This window comes from Cariama cristata, unplaced genomic scaffold, assembly GCF_000690535.1.
Source record: "Cariama cristata isolate BGI_N322 unplaced genomic scaffold, ASM69053v1 scaffold10422, whole genome shotgun sequence".
Lineage (NCBI taxonomy): Eukaryota > Metazoa > Chordata > Aves > Cariamiformes > Cariamidae > Cariama > Cariama cristata.
Window position 1 is genome coordinate 3,346 of NW_009602110.1, and position 25,887 is coordinate 29,232.

The following is a 25,887-nucleotide window of genomic DNA, read 5'->3' on the forward strand; positions in this document are numbered from 1 at the left end:
TTAAGTGAAGAAAAATGGAATCAATGGTATGAATGTGATAATCTTTTTCTTCCTTGACTTTTCAGGAGTGTGTAGACTTTGGGATAGAACTGTGAATTTATTTACAGGTGACTATTAGATTGTAAAATACACATTAATCTTTCAAAAGGGGAATGAACTCCCTCATGTATTGTCATATTTGCTTACTCTCATGTATCTTTAATTTCAGTCTGTGTGATCAGATGATGACGTTCAACGTAGCTTCTGACCAACTGATATTGTCAATTACTTTCAGAACAAATTTGAAAAGGTCCCTTTATTATTAATGAATGGTCACCCTTGGGTAAAGACAGATGACGTTTAGACTTTGATATTTTTGGTTGAGTGTAAGGGACAGTTTCATAGCATTGTTAAATAACACTGAAGAATAGGCATGAAGAAGCATTGAGAAACGTCACGCTTTATCAATGAGTGTTCACTATTTTCTACTTGGTTTGGTCATGGAATATTCACTGTGCAAAGCCTAGCGGTCATGAATTTTCTTTGCCTGGTAACTTGCATAGCTAATGTGTACAGAATTAATATCAAACTGACTTTGAGCCACAGGAACAGTAGTGTGTGTGTATGTATGTGTACTGTTGTGGCTGTAATTTCAACTGCAGTAATAGTGGAAGCTCATTCATGAATCTGTTGTCCGTCTAAGTCAGATTTTTACACTTTAGCTGTTTTTGATGATTCTGCAATGCAGAATGTTGTCATGAAGAAACATAGCTCACAGGAAAATACAATGCTAAGTATCTTGGGTTGCAGTCTCACGTTTTTATTTGACTGAAATTAATAGCTCTCTGTCAGAGTAGTTCCCTTCCCGTTGCTTCTGCTGCTCTTCCTTCCCTCCTCCTTGTTGCATTGTGCCATCCTTGGAATTTGTATGGATAAACTGGTTGAACTTACTGGAATGGCAGAGAAATAACTCCACGATACACAAATTAACAGATTTTGCTGGTCATCTGTTTACTGTGTTGCTACTTGCTGTGAGACCAGATGAATGTCAAAGGTGTGACCAAGTGGATGGAATTTTGTGTGTAGGAAATTTTGGTAGGGTAGAGCTGGGTTTGAGGGAGAGGGTTTGTGGGGAGGCTGGCTGAACGTGACCTTCCCCTGCTGGCATTATTCAGCTGTTGATTCAGTTCAACTGAAACACCTTGTCTTGATCTATTGCTTTTGTTTCTACGCAAGACCTGTGATGGTGCCCATGCATGCTTAATTAAGGTGAAAGTAAGGTTTTTAAGACGTCAAAATTTTTTACTATGTTGTATATCTTACTGCATCTTACACGTGAAGTTTATCCCAGGATGATGTGAATATTTGATAGGTGCTGCCTGTCAGTTGCTTGTCAGGAACTAAGCCACTGTTGCTGAAACAGCTGACTTGGTTGACAAGCGTTAATACAGAGACTCTTAAAGGGGGTGTATAGGGATCTGTTCATAAGCTACAGTCTCTAAGTATAAGAAAAGAGTGATCTTTTCAGGCTTAATTTCTAAAAAGCAAAGAACACCTCAAAAACTTACCCTACATTTGGGTCAATAGGATTGTTATATTTTTGAAAAGCACAGAGCAAAGCACAGGTGATCTGTCTGACAGCATTACAGATTCATCAAGGAAATAATATTTTGCTTTCTCTTTTTACCTGCTAAATGATATAAGGCACATGAAATATCTCCTAAAATGAAAGATGAACTTGTGGAATTTCTGTCTAATTACATTTTCAGTGACATGTGCTTTGTCTCCTCAGAAAACAATACATATTTTTTGAATGTGTTTTTGAGATTGCATCCACAATATTGGTATTCTCAAAACATCTGTTTGTTTCTCAACAGGTATAAAAAAAAAAATAAAAATGTAAAAAATAAAAATGAGTGAATCGGACCATGGAACATTCTTTACAACTCATAGGATTAGTGATGTAGGTATGTATCCCATCATGTTCAAATTGATTTATCACAATCTAGAATAAAACTAGTTATGAAATACTCTGTGCAATTAATAGCTGCATATGGAAGCTGCTATAGCATTCTGATTATAGAATCCTAGAATGGTTTGGTTGGAAGGGACCTTAAAGCCCACCTGGTTCCAACCCCCTGCCATGGACAGGGACACCTCCCACCAGACCAGGTCGCTCACAGCCCCATCCAACCTGGCCTTGAACACTCCCAGGGATGGGGCAGCCACAGCTTCTCGGGGCAACCTCTGCCACTGCCTCACCACCCTCGTTGTAAAATATTTCTTGCTTATATCCAGTCTAAATCTGCCCTTTTTCAGTTTAAAACCATTACCCTTGTCCTGTCACTACAGACCCTGGTAAAAAGTCTTTCTCTGATTTTCTTATGATTCCCCTCTATATGTTGAAAGGCCGCAGTCAGGTTTGCCCAGAGCCTTCTCTTCTCCAGGCTGAAGAAGCCCAACTGTCTCGGTCTTTCTTCACAGGAGAGGGGTTCCAGCCCTCGGATCGTGTTTGTGGTCTCTGGACCAGCTCTAACAGATCTGTATCTGTCTTGTACTGGGGACCCCAGAGCTGGACGTAGTGCTCCACGGGGGTCTGACAAGAGCGTAGTAGAGAGCCAAAATCACCTCCCTCAACCTGCTGGCCATGCTGCTTGTGATGCAGCCTAGGATACGACTGGATTTGTGGGCTGTGAGTGCACATTGCTGGGTCATGTCCAGTTTTTCATCCACCAGGATCCCAAGTCCTTCTCTGTAGGGCTGCTCTCGGTGCATTCAATGCCCCGTCTGTACTGCTACTGAGGACTGCCCTGTCGTTGACTTGAAAAAATCTTTCCACAGTGAGGCATCATCTGGAGTCATGTCGCCAAACTTTCTGTAGGCCTGTGGCAAATGAAAATCCTTAGGGGAGACGTGAAGGAGGATCATGGGATAGCTTTGCGGGGTTTACCTTAACGTTTACATGGGACCCCTCTGCAAAACCGTATGTCAGATATATCACTTCCAGCCACTATGCTTTTAATAGTGAATGGGGAAAAAAAAAATCTTTCTACTAATACCTAATGGCAAGTTTCACTACTAAAGGAACCTAAAAAAGAGGTTGGAAAGAAAAGGCCCATTCCTTATCCCTGTAAGCTTCCTAGCTTATGTGAAGTTACTGGGGATCTGTGTGTTACAGTTTTACTGGGGCAAAAGCGCAAGTATTTTCATTTACTGTTATAATTGTATCTAAGGCTTTAGCAAATATTCGTTATAGAAAATTGTGAAAAGGCATTTTAAAATCTGAAAGTTTAATATTTTATATTTTTATTCATGTGTATATATGTGAATATATTTGTGGGTGTATACATACATATAAAAAAGCCTGTAAAATTTATTTTCTTCGTAAAGCGTAAGACACATCCAGTATGTTACCTATTAAATACAAAGTTTGCGTCCTGTATGCCAAGACCCTGATTTTGGAGTTAATCTCACATAGATAGAGCCTATTGACTTCAGAAAATGCCTCAGAGTAAAGTCCTCAGTAGAAGAAGAAACAGATAAAGATTAGTAGCGGCGATTCATAAGGTTCAGATATACAGGCTAAAGAAAAAAGCATACTGAAAGCAAAGATAAAATCAAATTATTTGGGGTTAGAGGTTTGGAAATTGAACTTGTCTTCCACTCCTCATTCTTTTCTTAGATGTGAGGGACATTATTAAGTTATTGAAGATGAGTTACCTGAAAAGTACATCGGGTACCTACTTTCTCTTACATTAGTTTCATATGTAGCTATGTATATTAATGTGTTTTATATAAAACTTTTTTAAGAGTGCAGAAAATATCAGATCGTGTTGCTAAATTAAACTTGGGACTTTCAAGGACAACTCTAAGGCTTCCAAACATCACTGCAAGATTTTTTGTTTAGAAACCCAACATAGTAACAACTTTTTTTTTGTATCTAGATACCACCAAGTTTAACCTTTTAAAGTAAATCGATTCTCTGTGCTTATTCAGTGTTCTCTGATACATTTTTCTGTGGTTAGAACAGATTAAGGCAACCCAGCCAAAGAAAAACAGTGCCTCTCTCTGTTATTTTATAGCATTCCTTGTTCTCTCCATCTATTCATTTAGTGGGATGGTTCATCCTTCCTTCCTAGTTGTTTTCTGCACTGTATTTGTTATTGCTTCCTGTACATCAGTATACACTTCTACATTTTTCATCCTGATTTTCCATGCTGATTTTCATTTTATATTGTGGTAAAGAAAGGGTGCAAAAAGATAACATGGATTTGGTTTTTTGATCACGTCTCTTATCCTTACTATACTGTATTGAGGAATAAAGCTGACACAGAAAGCAGCGTTTCAAAAGCCAGTGGTAAGTGAGAGCTGTGAAACAGGGACAGCAAACTGTAATTTCATTGAGCAGTTTGAGGAGATGACAATGCTGACAGAGACCAAAGAAAACTGGTCAGGATATTGCAATTTTGAGTGCCATACCCAGGTAGGGTTCCTACCCCTGGATATCTATACCATAATTCTGAATAAATGGTGTGAGAGATCCATGCTAGTGAAATGATTTAGGAACTCCTTCAGATCAGGAATGGGAAGTTAGAGTGGCAAGGTCAAAAGCCGACTGTAGCATGAGGACTTTGTCAATGTATGCATTGACATGCGTGTAGGATGCATGGAGAACACTTCCAAAAACACTGACGCTACGTACTCGGAGGTCTCTGCAGCAGCTGCAACAGGAGCTGCAGGGAGAGATTTAGATCTTTACCTGCCCTGGAAGTGTCCCACCTTTGTTCTGACATTTACCTGCATCATAGTATGCTATCCTGGAGTTAACTGAGGGTCTCTGAACTGGAACATCACACTATCATGCTTTTCAAAGATCATGAGATTCACAAGCACAGTACCAAGGAGTTGTACTTAATGATTTCTAGCAGTAATTAACATCATTTAGTAGTACTAGTAACCGTTACTGATTATTTTCTAGTGAATATGACAGGATGCATCTGCTAGCTTATCTCCCAGGTGCTCCCATGCATTTGCCTGCAGGGAGCCTGAATTAGAAATGTTATGGAATTGCTCTGAAGCTCCTGCCATGCCCTGCTGCTTGTGTGTGGATGCTGATGTTACCGCCTGAAATGACTCCTAGCAGACAAGAAGTGGTTGTAAGCCTTTGGGAGCAGTAATGGAGGAGTAATACGCTTAGGAGGAAGAACCGAACGAGTGGCTTTTCAGAGGGTTTGGCGACAGAACTTTTACTACTTTGAACGTCCTTGGTCTCTGCTGGACAATGTTGTAGGCGATCTCAGAAAAAAGGAAAAAAAATCTTCACTTAAAATCTTGCTAACTTAGGGATGAGAACTGTAAGTTTGAATTGATGGGAATAAAAGCCCGCAGATGAGCAAAGCTATCTAAAGGCCTAAAAACTGGGAGAAAGAAGATTATTCATACTAAGCTCATAGGAGGGATAAAATGGAAGAAATTAGTGGAGCAAACTGCTGAACAAAAATGAGATATTATGACTACTTTTATTCTCTATATACAAGATGAAAGCTATAACCTGGTTAGCATAACGCTGATTTGGTGGAATAATTTGCATGTTGAGAAGATTAGTGGTGAAGAAAGCAGGATTGACAAGCAGGAGAGGAGGAAGCCTTCCTCTATGTAGGTGGTGTATCCTCTCAAGTTCAGAGAGTGGGAACTGCAAAGGGATTGCCTGTGGAAACTGTAGATGATGATTAGAGGGGAAGAAAGACGTGACTCTGTTTTGATGGGAGTCTGGCACAGGCCAGTGAGGTAGGAAATCTGTTGATTAATGTTAGGCAGCTATGTATCTGAGGTTACTTTGACCGTGCTTCTCATTTTCTGTTGACAAATCTTGTTCAGACACGATTTGCAGCCTTGGTTTTCTGGATTCATTCTGATATGGCTGCTGGTCTTCTCAGTCCTTGGATCACCCAGTTTTAAGTGTATACATAATATGCTTTGCATTCACGTGACCATGAAATGGTGGAAGTTACCATTCTTAGGATGTTGGCAAGGGGGAAGAAAAATAAAGGCAGTAGATTTTAGGAACATGAATATAAGCTCAAAGGAGGGGAGGACTCCATGGTAAACTTGAGATAACTGTTGTTCAGGGAATCCCTCAATGAAATCTCTTAAACGGATCATTGTAAGTTACCTTCACTGTGTGGTGAAAGACCAACTTGGTTAAATCTTTATTGATGTCAAATGCTTTTTCAGCAGAGCTGCTTCCTCTGGGTTTTTTTGGACAACAACCTTTTAATGCTGTCATGGTCTTTCAAATACTGATGATAGGACTGCAAAAAGTGGACATAATCCATACCGCTTCCAGCAGAAACCAAGTGTGATGCTTTCCATGCAATCTAGTGCCTTTTTCTTTTTTTAAGGAAGTATATTGTTTTCCCAGGGGCCTGCAGAAGTTTAATAGAGAAATTATGCTGTTCTTATGGCTGGGAGATTCAATAGGAAACGTAACTGCAACTCATTCTATTTACATATAATTAGTAGTTTATATACCTTTTAGAAAAAAATTACTCCTATTGCTTAATCCATAGATTACAATAAATATTGAGGTAGTTTTCCAATTTGTGAAATAAGAATGCATATATTGAAAATTACGTATTTCTGTATTAGAACCTACTAAAATTCCAGTAAACCCTGTTTAAAGTGAATTATTCTTTAAGTTCACATATATAAAAAACCCCACCTTTCTAAATAAACTCTTTATAAACAGACAAATGGTTAATGTTTCTTATATAACTTTTTGTTTCAATTTCTTGTTCATCAACTAACAATCTCATTGTTATAGAAACTTTTAATGTTTAAAATACACTGTTTCTATTTTCTATCTATAGTGCTTTCATTTTATGACTTGCACTTAAAATATTTATCCAGAATTTGAAATGACTGTATGTGTTTTATGTGATAACTAGAAAATCTGATGATTCCTATGAGAAACGGTCTTCGCAGCCAGAAGTATAAGCCTGTTGACTACAAACATCTGTATGAACTTGCTGCAGTAGAAAAAATGGCATCTGCAAAAATTCAATTAAAGGTATGATTTTTATATTATTTGTCATGCGAATGACTTTAAAATTCAGTGATCATATTTCTTTTCACTGCCCCAAGGAGTCTGAGAATGACTAGGGATAACAAATTGCTGTAACAGTGTTCAGAAAAAGAGGGCAAAAGATGAGAGCTTATTACAGCGTTACTGTGATTTGGACATGTTAATGTCAGTGTGGAATTTCTTTGACTCAGAGATGCAAAATATGTGTGGATTATGCTTCCCCAAAAGACAGGAGAAGTTTGTATTTGAGTGCTTTGAGGAAATTCATCCGGACTCATTACATAAACTACTTAAAATACTGGCGGTAATGAAGAATTTACAGGAATAAATGGGAAGGGGAGGTTGATCCAGAAAGGAACAAACCAAAAAGATACCAAGTGAGGATTTCCAAAAGTCAAGCCGAGGTAGATCTCGAAAAGAAAATTAAAAGAGTTTTATAGCCATAAAATGTAAATGTAGAGCTACACAATTAGAAAGGTATAAATCACTGCAGTACAGCCCAAATGGTAAATAAGGAGGTAGTCTATTTAATACTAGTAAAGTTTAATGAAAACGTTACCTCTGCTTTTATTAAGAATGATGATTTATAATGTGTGGACAAAGCAGGGTCACTAGCAAAACTGAAGAAGCAGCAGAAGTTGGGGCTGTGAAACTAGAAAGAAGACTATGTACCAGATTTTCTCCATCCACTAATGCAATTACACATACTAATGTTTTCTGTAAGTCTGATCTTAGAGACATTGAGTAAATGGATGCAACAGTGGGTGGTTGAAAAGAGCAAACCAATTTTGTATATTAAGAACGGAGAAGCCATTCTGGAAGTATTTTTGGCAATGATACACCCAAAATCTTCAGTGATGTGCATGTTAATTGGAGTACAAGGTGAAGAGAAGAATTTGTAAACCTTTGTAAAAAATTTGTAAAGAAAGAAAATGGAAAGTGGGGACCAGTCTATAAGTATGAGGGAGGACAGGGTGAACACCGGTAGCTCTCCAGACAGCCTTATTTCATCCTTTACGTTAGGCATATACCAAACGTTATGACAGAGTTTTACCTTTGTAGAAGAAGGACCAAATATTAGAGAAAATTTAAAGAAGGAACTGGAAAGATTAAGATACAGCTCAGACATAGCTAATTCTAGAATACTGCATATGACATTCATCATTATAGTACATCCCCCTACCCTGAATAACAAAGGAAAAAACCCTCATAAGAAAACCTAAAGGAGTTAAAAATTTTCAAGTATTTTGAGTAATGGTATCGATTATACTTACTGATGTTAATACAAGTCTATGTAACAGGTAAATGAAACTTGACAACTTGATACTAGAACTAACTGCAGAAAAAAACACTCATGTATCTTTAAACCACCTTTAGGCAAGCAAATACAAGGATGCAGATTGGCTTTTGTTCTTTTCTTCTGCCAAAAACCTAAGCAGGACTTCAGAGCATCATCGTATTTTCTTCTTTATTCCTGTCCTTCAGAAATTTCCCCATCTTTATTTTAACATAATACTAAAATCAATAATGTATATCAATGCTTTGAGAAGAGACTTTGTAAAAATGACATTCTATTCTTTCAAAGCTTTACTGATTTTACACTTGCAGGAATGAAAAATGTACTTTTTCCACAGTATCAAGGAAGATTTTACTTTAAACACATGGGATCTGCTAGCCTGCTGATCAAGGCATCTCTTCTTTGGGTCACATGCCAAAGGAGAGCTGCTGTACGAGACCTACTTTGTGTCATGTCAACTCTCAGGTGCTGTGTTTATCTGGAACGCAGCTGACCTTTGCCGTTGAAGTAGCCAGGAGATTTGGATTTAGCCTGGTTTATTAGGTTAGGTTCAGTGCCGCGCAAACACAGCTCTTCTGCCTCCAGAGGTACATCTGTTTGAGAAACAGTTTAGCTTTTACGTGGCGTAACAACTGAACTCTTAGGTCCTGTGGGACCTCAGTGTGGAGCTGTTCGGGTGCCTTTGTGGCAAGCACGCTTCTGGAACTGGGCTGATTTCAGCACTCGTGGACCTGGCTGCTGCTCCTTGGTTGCATTGCAGGTTCCGGTGAGATTGACCAGCTGCTGCGTGACACCATGCAATTAGCAGTCAGACTAGGTGGTGTGAGCTCTGACACCTGCCGTATTGGGGAAATCACGGAGTGGCTTTGATAGCAGCCAGACCTCGCTGGGCAGAACCAGTCTGGTTAAATTGAGGTAGCTTTTAAAAGATGATGTGCTTGAGCGTCTTTCTATCTTGCTTCCCAGTGTGTCCCCTATGAATTTGTATCACCTGGCTTGTCAGTCTTGGTTACATACAGCACTGGAAAGCTGATGAATTTTTTAATCTTTTAATTTTGTGCCATTCTGAGGGAGTGGTTCTGGTTGCTTCCAACGTTACCTACAAACCATCAGGGAAAATATTGAATATTTTTGTGAACAAGCTCCTTAATCAGCAAACCCAAATGTATGAGAAGACTGGGGCTTATCTTGGCTCTTATCCAGCTGTACACTAAATAGCTTGTTCAGGATTTTGCAGTGAGCAGAAAATAACATATTTTAATCTCAACACGTTTGTCTTGAGAAAAGAAATTCCTTGAAACCTACTTATGAGTCTAGGTCTTTTCCATACAACTTATCATCATGCTGTGGCTATTAAGCCACAACAGAACTTGAAGTGTTGCACTTCTTGTGTTTAATGGGACAGCCAAGACACAGATACTCTTTTACACTGGGTTGTGCCTAAGTACTTGTATATTGCAACTAGTTGGGGCAGGGTTGGAGGGTGAAGGTGGTTAGGAATAAGCTGGTTTTGGTTTTAAATGTGGCTGTCCAGAAACAGTCTTTGGATTTGTGTTTTTAAGAACTTCCCTTTAAAAAATTGTGCTTTCTTTGAAGGAGAGTGTATGTCAAACTGCCAGAAATGCAGATGTCCAAGGACTCTCCAACCTCTCTGCAGCATGTGTTGCTGGCTCTGTATGTTTTCCTTTCCAGTTGTGTGGAAATAGTGTAAAATCTTGATCCAGAAACACTATGGAGTGATAACTCCTTGTGACAGTGGAACTGCTTTTAGTGTGTAAGCATTTCACTGAGGAAGGTTAAATGTTTTTTTAAAAAAAAAAAAAAATCAAAATCACAGAAAGAAATTATTTGTGAATAAATTGACACTGATACACATTCAGCTGAAATAGTCCCTTTAGGCTGAGAAACAAAATAGAACAGGAAAAGAATTATCAATTTGAAACAGACCCATCCAGCAGTAATGTTATTTGAATGTTTTTTTCAGAAAATTGTGAATCCAAAATAAGGGTGACACAGTTTTGTATGCTTAAGCTGTGCTAGCACGGCAATTTATTGTCTCTCCAGTCCTTGGCCATTCCTCTGAACAGTTGCAATTTTGTGGATGGCCTTTGAAATTAAAGACTATGCTGAAGAGTATAGAAACTATGCAAAATGCAGTGACTAAAGTTTTCTTGTGTAGATGACTAAGGGACATGATCAGATGATGTCTTTGGCATGTATTAAATGTAGTTCAGAGTCTTCATTCAGACAGGATTGCAGAGTTCAAAGGGAAACTTGCTGAAGAAATATGAGATTATGATAAAATTCTAAAAAAACCCCCACATTTAAATTCATGTCTAAAACCTATTTAGAAGTTCTTTAAACAGAAGTTATTAAATGAAATATGTGGTTATGTTGCTAACCAGTATACTTTCTTTTGCTATGATGTTGTTTCTTAAATCTTAGTATATGGAATATATACAGTACCAACAAGCATAATTTACTAGTTCACACTACTATCCTGAAGACCTTGCAGCAATAAAGGAGGTTGCTTGTGCAGCTCCTCTCTTTGTATTTAAAATAGAAAGTGGTGACAGTGAATGGGAGAACAAATACATACTTTCTTTAAAGTATTTCTTCCTTTAATGGGTGTAAGTATAATATATCAAAAGGTCTGGTAGAAATTTCTTCATGGATTGGCAGTACAAAATTCTACTGAATTCATTCAGTCTTTAAACTAATTTTTCATGTCTTTTGGTATTTCACCTTCTACCTGCTGCTACTTTGTTGCTGATTTAGGCTGCCCAAATTTTGAAGTGCTGGGTTACTCCTCCATTGGGGTAGAACCAAAGAAGCAAATGGTAAATTAGTTGTTGCCCATTTAAGAAAGAAAAATACAGCCCATAGAGAAAAAAGCTGATATTGCAGCAGTTATACATAAATGTCATTGCTGTTGCTATAAAATAATTTCAAGAGCGTATTAAAGTTTATGTATAGATCTACTTCAACTTTTGTTTCACTTTTTAGTTTTAGAATTGCTTTGAAGATGTATGTATTTTCAATTTACTTTAAAAACGGTATTCTGTTTGTTGGAGTCTGGTTTTAGGCATCTAATGGTAATCAAGAGGAAGCTTTGAGTAACTTTTTAAACATGAAAATATATAAGCAATAAAAATAAGGAGACATTAGCTTTGATTCAAAAGCATTGTAAGTACAGTCAGATATGCAGCTTTCTATAAACACCTCATTTCTCATTCACAGTCACATAATCTCTCCATAGCACCTATTGCAACTTCCTACCCAAATAGCACCACTAGAGCAGGTTTGCTGCAAAAGCACGATGGGTTAACCATGTTCTGCTTGTGGTTCTTCCTTATGTGGCTATCTAGAAACCAGATATATTCAACCAGGTATATTAAGCTCAGATTCACTTCAGAGGTATAAATGTTTCTAGTTTCAAAATTTTAGGTATTTTGTTTTAAAGTAAGATTTTTAGCTTTGGTGGTGGGTGAATGAGAGGCTGTGATTCAAGAAGCAAGGGGATTCTTGCTTACCTGTGCGTGTGTGCTGCCAAGAAAAGTTCTAGGACTTTCCTGTTTGAGAAGCCTGCTGGTACCACCTGCCCAGCCGGTGGAGGGAGTGGGAGCCCACCTGCAGGGAGCTTTGCTCTCGCTGTTCACATGCGTAATGGGTGGGTTTGTCCAGCTTTCACCAGGCAGGAAAGTTGACTAAGCATTTTAAATGGGGCAGATTACTTCCACCTGAGCCAAGTAGAAAACAAGCATTTTTGACTTGGAATGTCATTTCATTCCTGAACTAGGTGTGGAGTGAGATCTTTATTCATTTCTCCTTGTTATGAACTAGGACAAGAGTTTCCAAATTTTTTTTTTCTTGTCTTGCTAACATTCTGCAGTAGAATAATGTATCTGCACGAAGGAGGGTCTAGGGAGGGAAAAAAAAACCACAGGGGTGTGTGTGTGAATTGTGGGAGCCTCTGGAATCAGAAGGGATTTTGCAACTAGAAGTTGTTGGCTGTGGCAGTGGTGAGGTCAGGTGTTACGGAGGAAGGCAGTGGGAAGGTGGCGAAAAGAGAAGGAGCAGGAAAGGAGCCAAATCTGAACTGAAATGCTGCTTTGTCCTGAGTATCCACAGAGAGGCCAGAAGACAGTCATGACGGCGGGAGGTTGAGAGACAACTGACTTGTCTCAGGGGCTTCTGGCAGCCACAGACTTCTTCTGACCCTTTTTCAGAAGTCAGAGTCATCTGGCTACCACTTCCTCAGCCTTTCCCTGACAGCATTTCCTCTAGTTTAAGCAGTAACTCCATCTATCTCAAAAGCGTGTATTTCTGTTTTATCTGAAGTTGGAAGCAATGTTTTTGCGAAGCCCTTGGACAGTTTCAGAGCCTCTTTAATTGGACAGATTTTGAAAAAGCACTCTTTCTTAGTAGTCAATTTTTGAAATTCTTTTTCTCGAAAGATGCACTTTTCACTCTTTCATCTTCCTGCCTGTAAGAAAGTGCTTCTTTCTCCTGCTCCTCTTCCCCCCTTCACCTCCTGGGAAATAGGGATGGGAAAGAAAAGGAGAAAAAGAGAAAGAAGAAAATGGACTGAATTTTTTTCACTTTCTCCTCTCATTTCATTGTGATTTGAAATGAAATAATTTTTTAATGAAAATTGATTACACTTGAACCCGATGTTCTTTAGAAAAACACAGTTTTGAAAAAAGCTTTTAAGTTCACCATTCTGTAGTTAGAAGTTCCCGTATGAAGGCATTTGATAAAGCTCTTGAACAGATTCAGAATACTTACAAACTTTAATTTTTCCTGCAGATTAAAAAAACAGAACAAGTTTCAAAAATCAGCAAAGAGCAAATGCTGCTGAAACAGCATTGGCAAGTGTGGTGGCAAGAGCATAAAAGACTGAGTGAGAGCAGGTAAGAGCTGAGGAATCTTAATTGGCCATTGTTAAAGAAATACGTCAGTAGGCAGAGATTCTGGTGTGGCATACTTGATTCAAGGGACATTAAGAGGAAAAGATTAAAATGCCTGAACTGAAGAAAACTTTTGTGCAGGGCATGAGAGTTTGTGATCTACATTGAAAAGGGTCTGTAGACATGAAGAGAACATGTAAAGGGAGGGGAGAAGAAAGTGGATGTAGTTCTACACTTACTTCTCCATGATGATCTCATAGCTGTTCAGTTGACCTATCGACATCTGAAGAGCATATGTTTGTAAGAGTATCAGAAGTTTTCATGCTTTTTAATTCCTTCAGACTCTGTCTCTAGATGTGCGTATTGAGTTCACACTTGTAACAGGGAACGTTAATATTGTTCTTGCCTATTAGCTTGCGTGTTGTGAATATATAGCAGATTAATGAAAATAATTTTTGCTTAGAGGAGGGTGGCTTCTGTATCACCTTCATGTTGAAATCCTGCACTTCATACCTTCCCAGGCAAAGAATCCCCCTCTTTACCTTAATTATTAGAGTATTTGAGGCTTATCATTCTTGAAAACTTAATGAATAAGAAATTAAAGCTTCTTTAAAACTCATATCTTCCAGGCAAAAAGCAGAAGCAGAAATAAAGACTTTTCTTGATGAAGAAAGCCATAAGCACAACTTTTTTTTGGATATGAGGGACTTGGGTAAGAATTTTTTATTTATTTCTTGATTATTTATTATAGTCAGAATTATATTGATTATTTGTTGGAGTTTTTAAATCCCTGTCTTGACAGGTTTAGATTTAGAAAGCACAGTGCTGTGTAATATTTTGTATGTTTGAGAAAGCTTTATGTTTCATTTGGATACAGAGCATAAATTATCAAAGGAGCGGGATACATACCAAGCAAATACCGTAGTTCCTATCTGGCAACTAAAAGAGAATTTGAAACTCAGACTGTCTGAAATGCAGTGTTACCTCTCAGAAGAATCTTGTCTGAAATCGAAGATCAATCCAGTTGAGATGTTACAGCAGGTTGGCATTTTAACTTTATTTTTACAATTTTTTTATCACTGTGTATTTAGCAGTTTCATTTATTTTTATGTAATATTTTGAGACTATAACTCACATTCAGAATATCCACTAACTCCGTACTTGCTATAGTGTAAATCTGCTTCACTAAAATCTGTGAAAGCATAGCAGTGTAGAACTGGAAGTCAGGCTCTTTGTTTCTAAATAAGAGCTTATTATAACAAGATAAAAAAGTAACAGTAACATATTTCATGAAATAGATCAAATTTGTGAAGAAGCGACAGAATGCAATTTTGGAATTCCTTATCCTTGAAAGTCTGGCTTTGGAAAGAGAGCTTGAAGACTATAAAACAAAAGTAAGTTTTTCCTTACAGGCTTAATTAGCAATTTTTTGAGAGAGAAAATATAATGCAGAGTAGTCTGCTGAGTAGCATTTTTCCATCACAGGCATTAGCACATTCTTTTGAAGAGAAAAATGGACTTTTCCTTGAAGTTCCTTCAGCACTACTGTCTTTGGAATGCCCCTACCCTGATTTGAAGACCTTAGTTATAAATGAATACCGAAAGCTTGCAAGTGGGTACTGGTCTAAGCTTCAAGAGATTGATCAACAGTTAAAAGTTTTATATAGGTAATGACATTTGTTTCTGGATTTCTTTTGTTGGGTGTAAAATAAATAACTCTAATGCATTTTGTAATACAGATCCTGCAGCTGCCTTTACCATTGGAGTTGGTTCTGTTTTATGCAGAGCAGAGACTAGTTGACGCACTGCCCGGCTCTCTGGGGTTAAACAGTTGGTAACTGTTTACACAGTTGAGAGAACTGCGACAGTCCTTTCAAAAGCTCTCATCTGAAATAAGCGAAATCTTTTGTGGACTAAAGAACCAATAATCTGGTGTGCATCAAATGTTGTCTTCACATGCTTTTGTATGAATAGAAATGATTCTTTCTGTATGGTAATTACCGTATCAAATTTATGCTAGAAAAGTACAGTCTTTGAGAGAGATCTAGAATGTATTTACCTATAAAGCAGATAAATAGGTCCCATCTTTTCACAATTTTTGGATCACTGCAGTAATTCTCATCACAAAGAAATGTATAAAAAAAAAAGTATGTAGCTCTGAGAATAACTGAAAGGAGAAAAGATTTTTCTGTAAGTGAAAAAGTTTATAGAAAGAACATAAATATTTTTAATGATCTGGAAATGTAACATACTTGTATATTAATAGTGTAAAGCTTACCTTTTCTGCCGATGCTACCTTGAGTCCCCGAGATACTGAGCTGCAGATACTGGACCAGCCTTGACTTCTTTTTGCCATCTACTGATATTCCTCTGTCTTAGAATGGCATCAGGTTTTAAGAAGACTGAGAATAGGAAGGTCAGCAGAATTGTTTGAAGCCTGGGCAGAAGAAACTGGGGAGAGCAGGAAAGGCCCAAGTTTCTTTGGTAAAACAATCACACGTTGCTTCTAAATCTCCCTCTTTTTCTATATACACCTACACTGCAGCACTTGAGTTTTCTGCCACTGCTGCTGAATTAGTTTGAGGGTGCTTAAACCTGTTGGTTTAAGATGTTGGATCCTATAGAAAGTGATGTTATAATCTACTTATCTTTTGTATAAATTGTACAGATATTCTGTACCACCTTCTTCTGTTACCTGAAACCCGTATATTATTACTGTAATGACCTAGCTATTATAAAATGATACTTATTAAAAATTGTTCTCATCTCTCCCATATTTATAGCATTTATTAAGCAGCAAGTGCGAATTTACAGCAGTTCCTTTGCTGCTGCCTTCGATATTTTGTTACTGTTCCTCTTGTGGAAGAAATTTTAACAACCTCTATGAGAAAATCTGTGACAAATACTAAATCATTAAATAGGTACAAAGTCTTTCCAGTGGTTTTAATTAAAATTGTGTTAAAGTTTATGATCAACACAATTTTGATGAAAATTTATAAATTTGTATCCCTTGATCCGCACAACATGTGTGCTACTGAATAATAGACAAACATCAATGTGGATGACAAAATCTATGAAAATGGTTGAAAACTTTACCATGATATTTTCATTGATCATATCCCAGGTTTGAATTTAGATCTTGAGCTAGCTAATTTTGCAGTAATAATTAAGTAACATCAAGATTTAAAGATAAAATACTATATTTGTAAGGGAAAGAAAGTCAATTGTAGGCATGAAAACATATGCAGTGGTACTTTGAAGGAATTAAGTTATAATGTCTAGATGGGAGAAAAGAAATAGACGTAGCTGGAGGAAACGCTGGTGGCAGTGGCAGCAGTCTGCTCGTGGAATGTAAGGATAGGTTATGTAGGACAATTTACCCAATTTGGATCAGCATATGCCAGTATTGTTAGCTGGGAATGTATGAAATCATAAATGAACGATCACCAATTATCTTGGGCATTTTATTTAAAGCTAGATCTGGATCGTCTTTTGTTTGCCTTCTGGTCTCCAAATCTTTAATGTATTGCTTATTTATGTTTGTATGATTTTATTCACAGCAACGTTAAAAATGTGTTTTCAGTAAAAAAAGCAAGACTTTGTTCTCGTAGAATTGCTTACTTCCAAGATCTGGGATTTATAAAAGACATAACACTCTTTGTCACTTCTTACATTTGTGTCAGCTAATTTGCATGAAAATATTCTATGAGTTTGCAAAGATACAGCCTTGTGATTTTAGTATTCTATAATTCATCAAGCTAACTTTGAGCCAACTAACACAGATAATACTGTCAAAAATTGAATGACAGATTTTTGACCTTGGTATGTATCCACTGTTTTCTACTGATTAATATAGCCTCAATGAAGCCTTTGCAGTTATTGTTATTGCTCTGTACCTGAAGATACCAAACATTCTCCTGCAATACATTTTTTTTTCCTCATTTTTGTAATTTGAGAAGTTGCTCAGCAGAACAATGTGATTATATGATAACATGATAACTTAGTCACTTAATCTGTGGATTACTACTCTGTCATTCTTCTTCTCTCATCATATGCTTGAATGTACAATAAGGAAAATTTAAGTTAATACTAGTCTTCTGGCATTACACATCAGATTGTTTAACTGTTCAGACTGTCTGGAACAGAAAATTTGGAAAATGTGTGTAGAATTTCCAAAGAAGAAAAATCAGAATAAGATAATATTCTGGTCTGCTATATTCTTTGTGTGCTTTTCAGTCCTACTAGAATGCATATTACAGTGTTTATTACTTTTAGAAACTGAAGAATTCTTTGGCTTTTTTCAAGCATAATATAGGATTATAATGTTTTATAATCTAAATTCACTTCTTTTACTGCTGCTGAAACACAAATTTTTGTGTTTGGGAAATATCCGAGTCCTGAGTTATCCCACAAATTGTGGTCTTGGAACCGATGTGTTTGTTATAGCTGATGATTGTCTAAGCACTATTATATTTTTGCCACAATTTCCAAGGATGTCTGAATGATTTAAGTAACTGAAGGATGAATGGAGTATTGCATATTCAGCATTGTATCCTCTGCAGCATCCTTTCAAATGAATGGGATATTAGGACCAAGTCAAGTAAATTTAGTTCCTCTTTTCAGGCCTATTAACCAGGATGTTTCTGGTACAACAATTGGCAATGACATAATTAACAGTCAGGGAGGTTAACATCTCACTTGGTGGTATTGTTGCAGTCTGTGTGTCTGCAGATTCAACAAGACAGCAGTGCGTCAAGTGTACATTGCTGGTGCAAAAGATATGTGGGGATTACAGGGTGGAGAGGGTAGCTTCCCTTATGAGTTGTTTATATTCTTTAGAATGTGTAAAGCCATGGATTAATGCTGGGTAAATCTGTTTCAAAGGAAGCAGCTGCCTCAGGGTTGTTGAATATAAGACAATTGCTGTGTTTCGGTTCTGAAACAGAATAAAGATTGTACTGTTTTCTAGTAGAATGATACATAGAAGAAAAGCAAGCACTGCATTTAAAATTTGGGTCATGCATTCAGCCTTGTAAAAGTTTGTCAATATCTTGACACTGAAGAAGCCTGATGTTAGCTTAAATATTAATGTAAAATTGGCACTTTTCAGACTTGTTTTAGATGAGATCTTCTTTTCTGGAATTTTACAGAAGTCTAAGTGACGTGACATCTTGAATTCAATCAGGAAGGGTATTTTGAAATTCTCCGTGCATTTAATGGTTACGAATACACTGGGCTGGGTCATGCTGCTTTTCTTTTTTTGGCTATTTGTCTATGAACAGCTGACAAAATCTCAGCGCAGCTGACAAATTTTGGCACAGCTGACAGACCAAGGCATTGGCAGTCATTTTGTCCCTACTTACAATAAACTACTTGTAGCTCTAGCTGTAGCTGAGTGCTCCCCAGAGTCTCTTCCACAAACCTTAATTTCTCTGTCTTGTTCCTGAGTAGTGTAGAGATTCATTGTTAGCTGGCCGTTAGGGGAACATACGAGTCAGAGGGAACCTTGAGAGATACGTGAGACCTAGGAGGCAGAAATGGATGGAGCAACTGGTGCATCTGCCCCCATGTGCTGGAGGCAGAGGAGATCACCAGACTGGCCTTGGGACCACGGAATCTGTGGGTTTCCCTGCTCTCAGGTTCATGGTGTAATGTTTCCTGACCAAGGTGTATCTTACTTGGCCTTATTCTTCTTGTAGACAGAAGACCTGTATTTGTTCGCAAACCTGTATGATCAGAAATATCTAAGGTAGATTGTTATGAAAGAGAATCTCAGCTCTTAGTAGCGTCTCTTTAGTATCACTAAAATAAGGTGTTCAAATGGCACCATACCAAGGTGTATCAGGACTCACAGAAGAGGATTACCGATTTCTTTCAGAAATTACAAGAGGTAGTTCAAAATCCAACCCACAAACTAGTAAACACTCTCTTAGGATGGCTGGTACTCCCTCTGAGTAAAGCTAATAGGGTTTTATGGTGGTTCTAATAAACAAATAAATAAAATGCTGGGGCTGGAAAGACAAGAATTCTGGGTATTATCTTAAGAAAAAAATATTTTTGTACTCAGTTCAACATCAGTAGGAGTAGTTGCAGTGAAATAGATTTTAATCATAGCAAATTCATTGGTTCATTAAAGTTTTTCTTCAGAAAACCTATACTTCAGAATATCAAATTATGACACAGATTCTAAAATTAATAAATGAACTGATTTAATAGAAAAGCTTCCTCTAGAGAAAAGGCAGGAGTTTAAAGCATTAATTTCTGAGGATCAGTTGCAAGACAATTTTCTTAGAGGCCGTAAACGTTGCAGAAATAGCACATCTTTCCAATACCGCCTCTGTGTCAAAGCTCAGGGACTCTTCTCTTTGGAGAACTGTGTCTGCTGTTCAACACCTGCAGCTTGAAGGTTATAAGGTATTACTGCAACCGTTGCCTCTCTGAGGGATTCCCTAGCCCCGTTTCACTTTCTGGGGCACTATTTCTTCTTTAGACTTAGCGTATGAAAAAAACCCCTCAGCTCAGACATCTCTAGTCATTGTCTGTCATGGGAAATTTAAGCAATCACCTATAAAGAAACACTTTCATTGCTATTCTGCTCTTGCTAATGTAATTTCACTTTTTATGTTGTCTCTGGTGTTTGCTTGGTAGTTGTCAGTTGCTGCAAATAAACTTTTTACAGGAGCTAGATCTTTTCTCTCCCCTGTTTTGAAGCCACCTCAAATTCTTTTCATGATGGCTGGATTTAATAGCTAACAGCTGGGTCCTAGAAATAGTTGGTCAGATATTTCACACAGTTTATAAGAGAAAGGAAAATAGGTGGAAAGTATGAATAATAGATGTCTATCTTAAGTAAGTTTGTAGAGGGAAAGGTGTCTCCTTCCACAACTTTATTTAGCCTACTAAATCTGTATCTGCACAAGCGGTCGGGAACTTTTCTGTATGAGCTTGCGCTGCTGTACTGTAGTACAACCCCACACAGCAAGTGTTTGAAGTCTCGTGTAAACGGGGAAGTCAGTGGGCTGCATCCAAAGCAGCGTGGCCAGCAGGTCGAGGGAGGGGATTCTGCCCCTCTGCTCCGCTCTGGTGAGACCCCCCCGCAGTACTGCCTCAGCACAAGAAGGACGTGGACCTGTTGGAGTGAGTCCAGAGGAGGCCACGAAGATGATCCGAGGGCTGGAGCAGGGGGTTTGGACTAGATGACCCTTAAAGATCCCTTCCAACCCAGACCATTCTATGATTCTACATATCAAGACGAGGTGTGACCTAGTTATCTTTATATACCCTGCTTGCCACCTCTGGGAGTGCTAACTGCGAGTTGGCTGGTTGGTGTTCTTTTCGTGAGAAGTTAGGTTGCTGTTGAATTCTGGGTTTTGTTGGCTATGTTTTGTGATTATTCTAGCGCTGTCAGCAAATGCAGTTTGTGAAGCTTTATCTTGCATGGAAAAGCAAAGAGTTTTCGGTGTATGCTCTTTGTCCTGTGACGCGATACTGCTACCTGTGGACACTTTAGTCTTTTTTTGGAAGTTAGTTTTCTATGTGTTGCTTTCATTGTGCTCCATTGATAAACAGATAAGCTGCTCAAAAGCGCTATCACAGAGGGCCAGCTAAGAGTTAGTGCTTCATATTTTCCCGCAAAAAAACCCTCCTTTCATGACTGGCACCTCTCTGTATGCAATACAAACATTATTACTGCAGAGTGCTCTGTTTTGATGTGTTTGTAGTACTAATGGCCATGATAACGTTATTGGAGTTTATCGAAGGAGATAGGATGTGATTTCTCTTTACCTGGCCATCTTCATTGTGATGCTGTCTGCATGAAAGACGAGAGTAACCTTTAACATTTTTTCAAAGAAAAACAAAATACAGAAAAAAGTACACATGAAGTGCAAGAAACAAGGTGTTCATTACTAAGGTATAGTAATTTTAATGTTTCCTCATATTTGATTATCGTTAAGTTGCCACCATTCTGATCCTGGAATAACGATTCTGTGCTGAAAATGTTACAGTAAGCTAAGAATCATTTTTGTTTCATGGAAGTCAGAGGATGAGGTATTGAAGCGGAGAGGAAAGAACCTCTGATCACTAGCTGTCTCCAGAAAGACGGGTGAAGGTTAAATCCCTCTTAAGACGGTAAGGGTTAAAATAAAGCCCATTAGTCTGCGTGAAGAAAACTGTAAAATAAATGCCTTTAGGTAGGTGAAGATAAGTGTGCCAACTTCACGGCAAAGTATATGACAGCAGAAAGTGCCAGAAGAGAGGAAGAAAGGTGGAATGCATGTCATAAGCAGATTGGGTTCCCTTGCCTGACAGGATATTACTTCAGAAACGGTTTGTTGAAATGGGATATTGTATCTTTGCATTCTTGAGATGTCTGTAGGTGAAGCTTTCCATTTCATAAAGCCAACAGGTCCAGGGATGCTTTCTTGTTTCCTCCTTCAGTGTCCCAGAATATTGTACAATGGTGATAATACACTATGGGTTTACTGTACAATGTTTTTTAAAGACAAGTTGTGTTTAACTGGATTACATAGAATTTTTTTAAAAACACTTGTATTCACTGCTCTCTTCAGCAATAATGCTAGATCGTATCATAAAGCCTAGTTTAATATTAATTATATATGAGCCTCACAGAAAAAAATCCTCTTTTTTTAAAATGCCTGATATTTCTGCCTGCGTTAGGATAAAGTTGCTCTAACATCTTGCTGGCTGCAGTGCTATTAAATACCAAGACACCACTGCTGGCTCCGGAACGCGAGAGCTGCAAGCGGCTGGAGGTTGCAGGGATGTGGTGGGGGGCAGAGTCATATGATTGCCACCTTTTAATTTTCCCTAGTATTTTAGTCACTTTTGAAAACAGGTCACTGGGATAGAGAGACCTTTTGGTCTGACTCAGTGTTGCTGCTCATAGGTTAATGCTGACAATAAAAGCCTGACGTTAATCCCTTCAAGGCCAAGAGTTCAGATTGAGGGTAAAATCTAATCTACTAAATCCAAACCTGTGTCACTCTGTTTTAGTTTTATGTTACTTCTTGCTACTCCAATTTTCTGAAATATATTAGTGCATACTGATTACTACACCTCCTATTTTAAAAAAATTGTGAATCTTATGCCTTGCTGATGAGTTTACGGCTGTCAGAAGTTTGTTTTTAAACTAGTTCCTCATTTAGCTGCATACAGATATTATCACTTTATTCATTTCATTTTGATCTTTTATTTAGTGCTCAGTGGTAGAGACTGATCATCATCTTCCTTTTTCATGTTGTATTTTACATGTGGTGTGACTATTCATTAATGTAGCATATCTTAGAAACACAGTGTCATTCCCCAATAAAAAGCCGGGTTGGGAAAAGGAACAATTCACTCAAATGATGGCACAATAAATGGTCACATTCGAAAATCAATATAGATTTGCTTTGTTTTGTTAAAGTAAATCTAAATTTCTTGGCTCTACTGCAACATCCAGTTTACAGGTTCAGGACTGTGAGTCCACTGAAAGGTTAGGCCTTTAAAAATAAGCTAGAACCAAGCTCCCCTTTTCAGATGTTAAGTTACACTGAGGCTGATTTGTTTTGTATTTCTGTAGGAACATTGAATGGAACGAAGAAGATCAGTGGGTTTTTCAGACTGTTATCGATCAGTATCCAAGCGATCTTCAGAGGAGGAGGACTTTGTACCTCGATGTGCTGCAGAGATACCTTCCTCACAAATCTAGGCACGATCTGGTCAGTGTTGTTTTAAATATTAGATCAATTTATATAAATTCTTACATAAATCATGTACTGAACATTTGTATTTAAAGAATGCTTCTCAAAGTTTTCTATTTTAAAATTTCTTAATTATATATTTTATTCTGCACAGTGAAGAAGGTGTGTACCTGTCTTCAAAATGCATGAACTTGAAAACCTATCACTTCTTCAAAATAAGCACTGTGGAGATTTTATAGTTCCACATACTCTTACAGCCAAATTCACAAAATGAGTTTGTTAGCATTGCTTTTGCTGTACAATTTTATAGTTATGTCATGCTATTCTGCTTCTCCTGGTATTTTTATTTTTTATGAGGATGTATAGCATTGTCACACTGTCTAGGAATAGTTATTTTAATTGGTCTGTGGCACATACGTAGCAGGAAGAGTGCAAAGTTATCTCTTGCTCTCAGGGAGAGGCTGCTATTATATGCATAATGCCTTTCAAATTGATAGCTGGTTCCTTTTACACTCCACAGTGAATAAGCACGTAGCAGCTAATAGAGAAACCCATTTCAAGGCCAGAACACTTCAGGATATCATAAGTAAAGTAGGATTCTTTTTTTTTTTTATCTCTGCATGTATTTTTAGACCATCTACTTCCTTGTGTTTGAGGAGTGTCTAGTGCAAAGGAGTCACAGTGAAATGATACTGATAATTAGCATAGTTTCACCAAAAATAAAGTTCTTGTGGATTTCAGGACTTTTGCCTGTGGGAACTGGGCTAAATAATTACGTGTTTTGTACAGTGTAGGTGTATTTTAAGTATAGCCATTATTAATGGGTCTCCCTGATTCCTTGAAGGTTCATTTAAAATTTAAAAATCATAATTCTGCATTGAATTGGTATCTCTTAGTATGTATATTAGTATGACAAATACAGAAATGTTCAAACAGTACTAAGAATCTATTCTTAAAACCTATGTGTTATATTAGAGTACTAAACTTAGAGTCTTCTCTGCCTTCTTCCCTCTGAAGAAGAATGGACCAGTGGAAAAGCACTGAGTGCTTGATCCAGTAGCAGCTCATCAGAGAGATCTATTTTTAGAAGTGCAAACTCTCCATCCCATTTCTTGCTTGTTGAGTGTCTTAGCTTTTAGTGCTTGCTAGCAAGGCAAACCTGTTTGTGGCAGCAGCAATGGCAATGTGAACTTCTGATGCAGTGGCCTATGTGCATTTGACCAAAGAGAGTCTCCGGAGGTAGTGGTACCGCTTTATCTTCATCCAGCTATGAGCTGATAGGAATATCTGTGAGCTAGGCACCAGGCACGTCGGCATCCCTCTGTCCCCTGCCAAAAGCCTGGACATTAGCATCGGGAATGGTCCCCGTGACACTTGTGAGCAGACAGCCATCTCTAGATTCCTCTTCATCCCTGTAACTTGTATTTTTGGGGGTAGAAGACAGGTCTAAGACTCTACTGCCTCAGTCTATGCAGCCTTACTTGTTACTACTTCTATCAGAGTCTTGAAACTTCAATGTCCTCAGGAACCTCACTGCGTAAGGCCAAAGAAGGTATATTTAAGATTAAACACACTGTTTTTGTTAGGTAGTGACATTGGTGGTGGCAGTAGGCTGCTTGGCAAGCAAAAAGTCTATTTCCAAATTTCCTGTTAGGAAAAAAAGTGAAGCTAATTCTCATCTGTACCGCACTTGTGCGCTTGCTTTAATTGGTGTTCTGTTTCTGTATGGATCATAATGTACTATGAAAAGCCTCATCTTGCTAAAAGTGCTCGATAACTCCGAAGATGTATTGAAAGGATCTACTTGCATTTTATGTACTTTGGGGCAGAAAGGAACCATTGCATTTAATTTATTCATATTGCAAAAGTGTAGTTCAGAAAAGAACAGTGGGACATCGGGCTCTTGAAGTGCCGTGTGGTACAGGCAAAGAGGAGAAGGCTGGAGTGGTATCACTGCCTACCGACACTGCGAGACTGCAGTGTACCTGGCGCCTGACAGAATACTTTTGGGCCCTAAACTGTGCATTCCGTAGGAATATTGCTGTAACAATAATTAATTATAGTCAAGGTTTGCAAAAATGTCTAGATTTGTTTATTTTATTAATGCATAGTGTTTAAAACTTTCTGAAATGCTTTACTGTTTTAGGTTGTTCATGAGAAAGCTTGGGATCGTTACCATTTCATTAGGAATCAGCGCAGAGTCTTGATGTTAAATTGGGCCCGAGCTCGGAAAGCCTTTTTACTTAAGGCAGCGACCACTGTTGCGGAAGCCTCTGCTGCTCATGAGACAGAAGTAGTGCTGGCTAATACCAGACAAAAGCAACAGGAGATTTGTGCTGATCTGAAAGCAAAGGTAGGCTCAGTTATAAATCTGCCACATGCAAACATGTTTTTTTACTGGCAAATTCAAAATGAAGTTACAATGTTTAAGTTAAGTGTTTTTACTGACCCGATTGAATTGTTTTGGGCAGTTAGGGGAAAAAAGCAAATTATAATCTGTTGTCAGAGATCAGTATGTTTTTTGAAGCTTGATTTGCAAATGGTTTTGAAGATGCTCTGTTTCATTAACAGTAAGGATCCTTGTTAGTGTTTCAACCAGCTCTTGAACTTAGTTTGCCATCTTTTGATTAAGAATTTGATTACCTAGCACACTTTAGGCCTTGCTATGAGTTTCATACTGTGAGTATAATCTCTGTATAAACTGCAATCACAATTATTTTGATGGATTTTGAGCACCACTGAAGTTTGAACTGTATTTTCACTATTGGAAGAACAAGATTTGTTCTGCAGTTTACAATATAAGAGACTGTAAGGAAGCTACAGAAGTAAAGGCATCCTGGTTTCGTCTGGGTTATAATTGATTTTCTTCCGTCCTGGTTTCGTCTGGGTTATAATTAATTTTCTTCCTAGTAG

General features: G+C 37.9%; 1 protein-coding gene across 1 annotated transcript; it reads left to right on the forward strand.

Annotated features, from left to right (window-relative positions):
* Positions 1 to 1,891: 1,891 nt before the first annotated feature.
* CCDC148 (coiled-coil domain containing 148) lies at positions 1,892 to 25,327 on the forward strand (the record flags this gene model as incomplete). Its single annotated transcript, XM_009694594.1, has 9 exons — positions 1,892 to 1,946; positions 6,927 to 7,048; positions 13,170 to 13,273; positions 13,900 to 13,982; positions 14,148 to 14,311; positions 14,569 to 14,664; positions 14,756 to 14,937; positions 22,854 to 22,992; positions 25,121 to 25,327. Coding segments are annotated over exons 1-9 (1,152 nt in total), but the record flags the coding sequence as incomplete, so codon positions are not given.
* Positions 25,328 to 25,887: the final 560 nt, after the last annotated feature.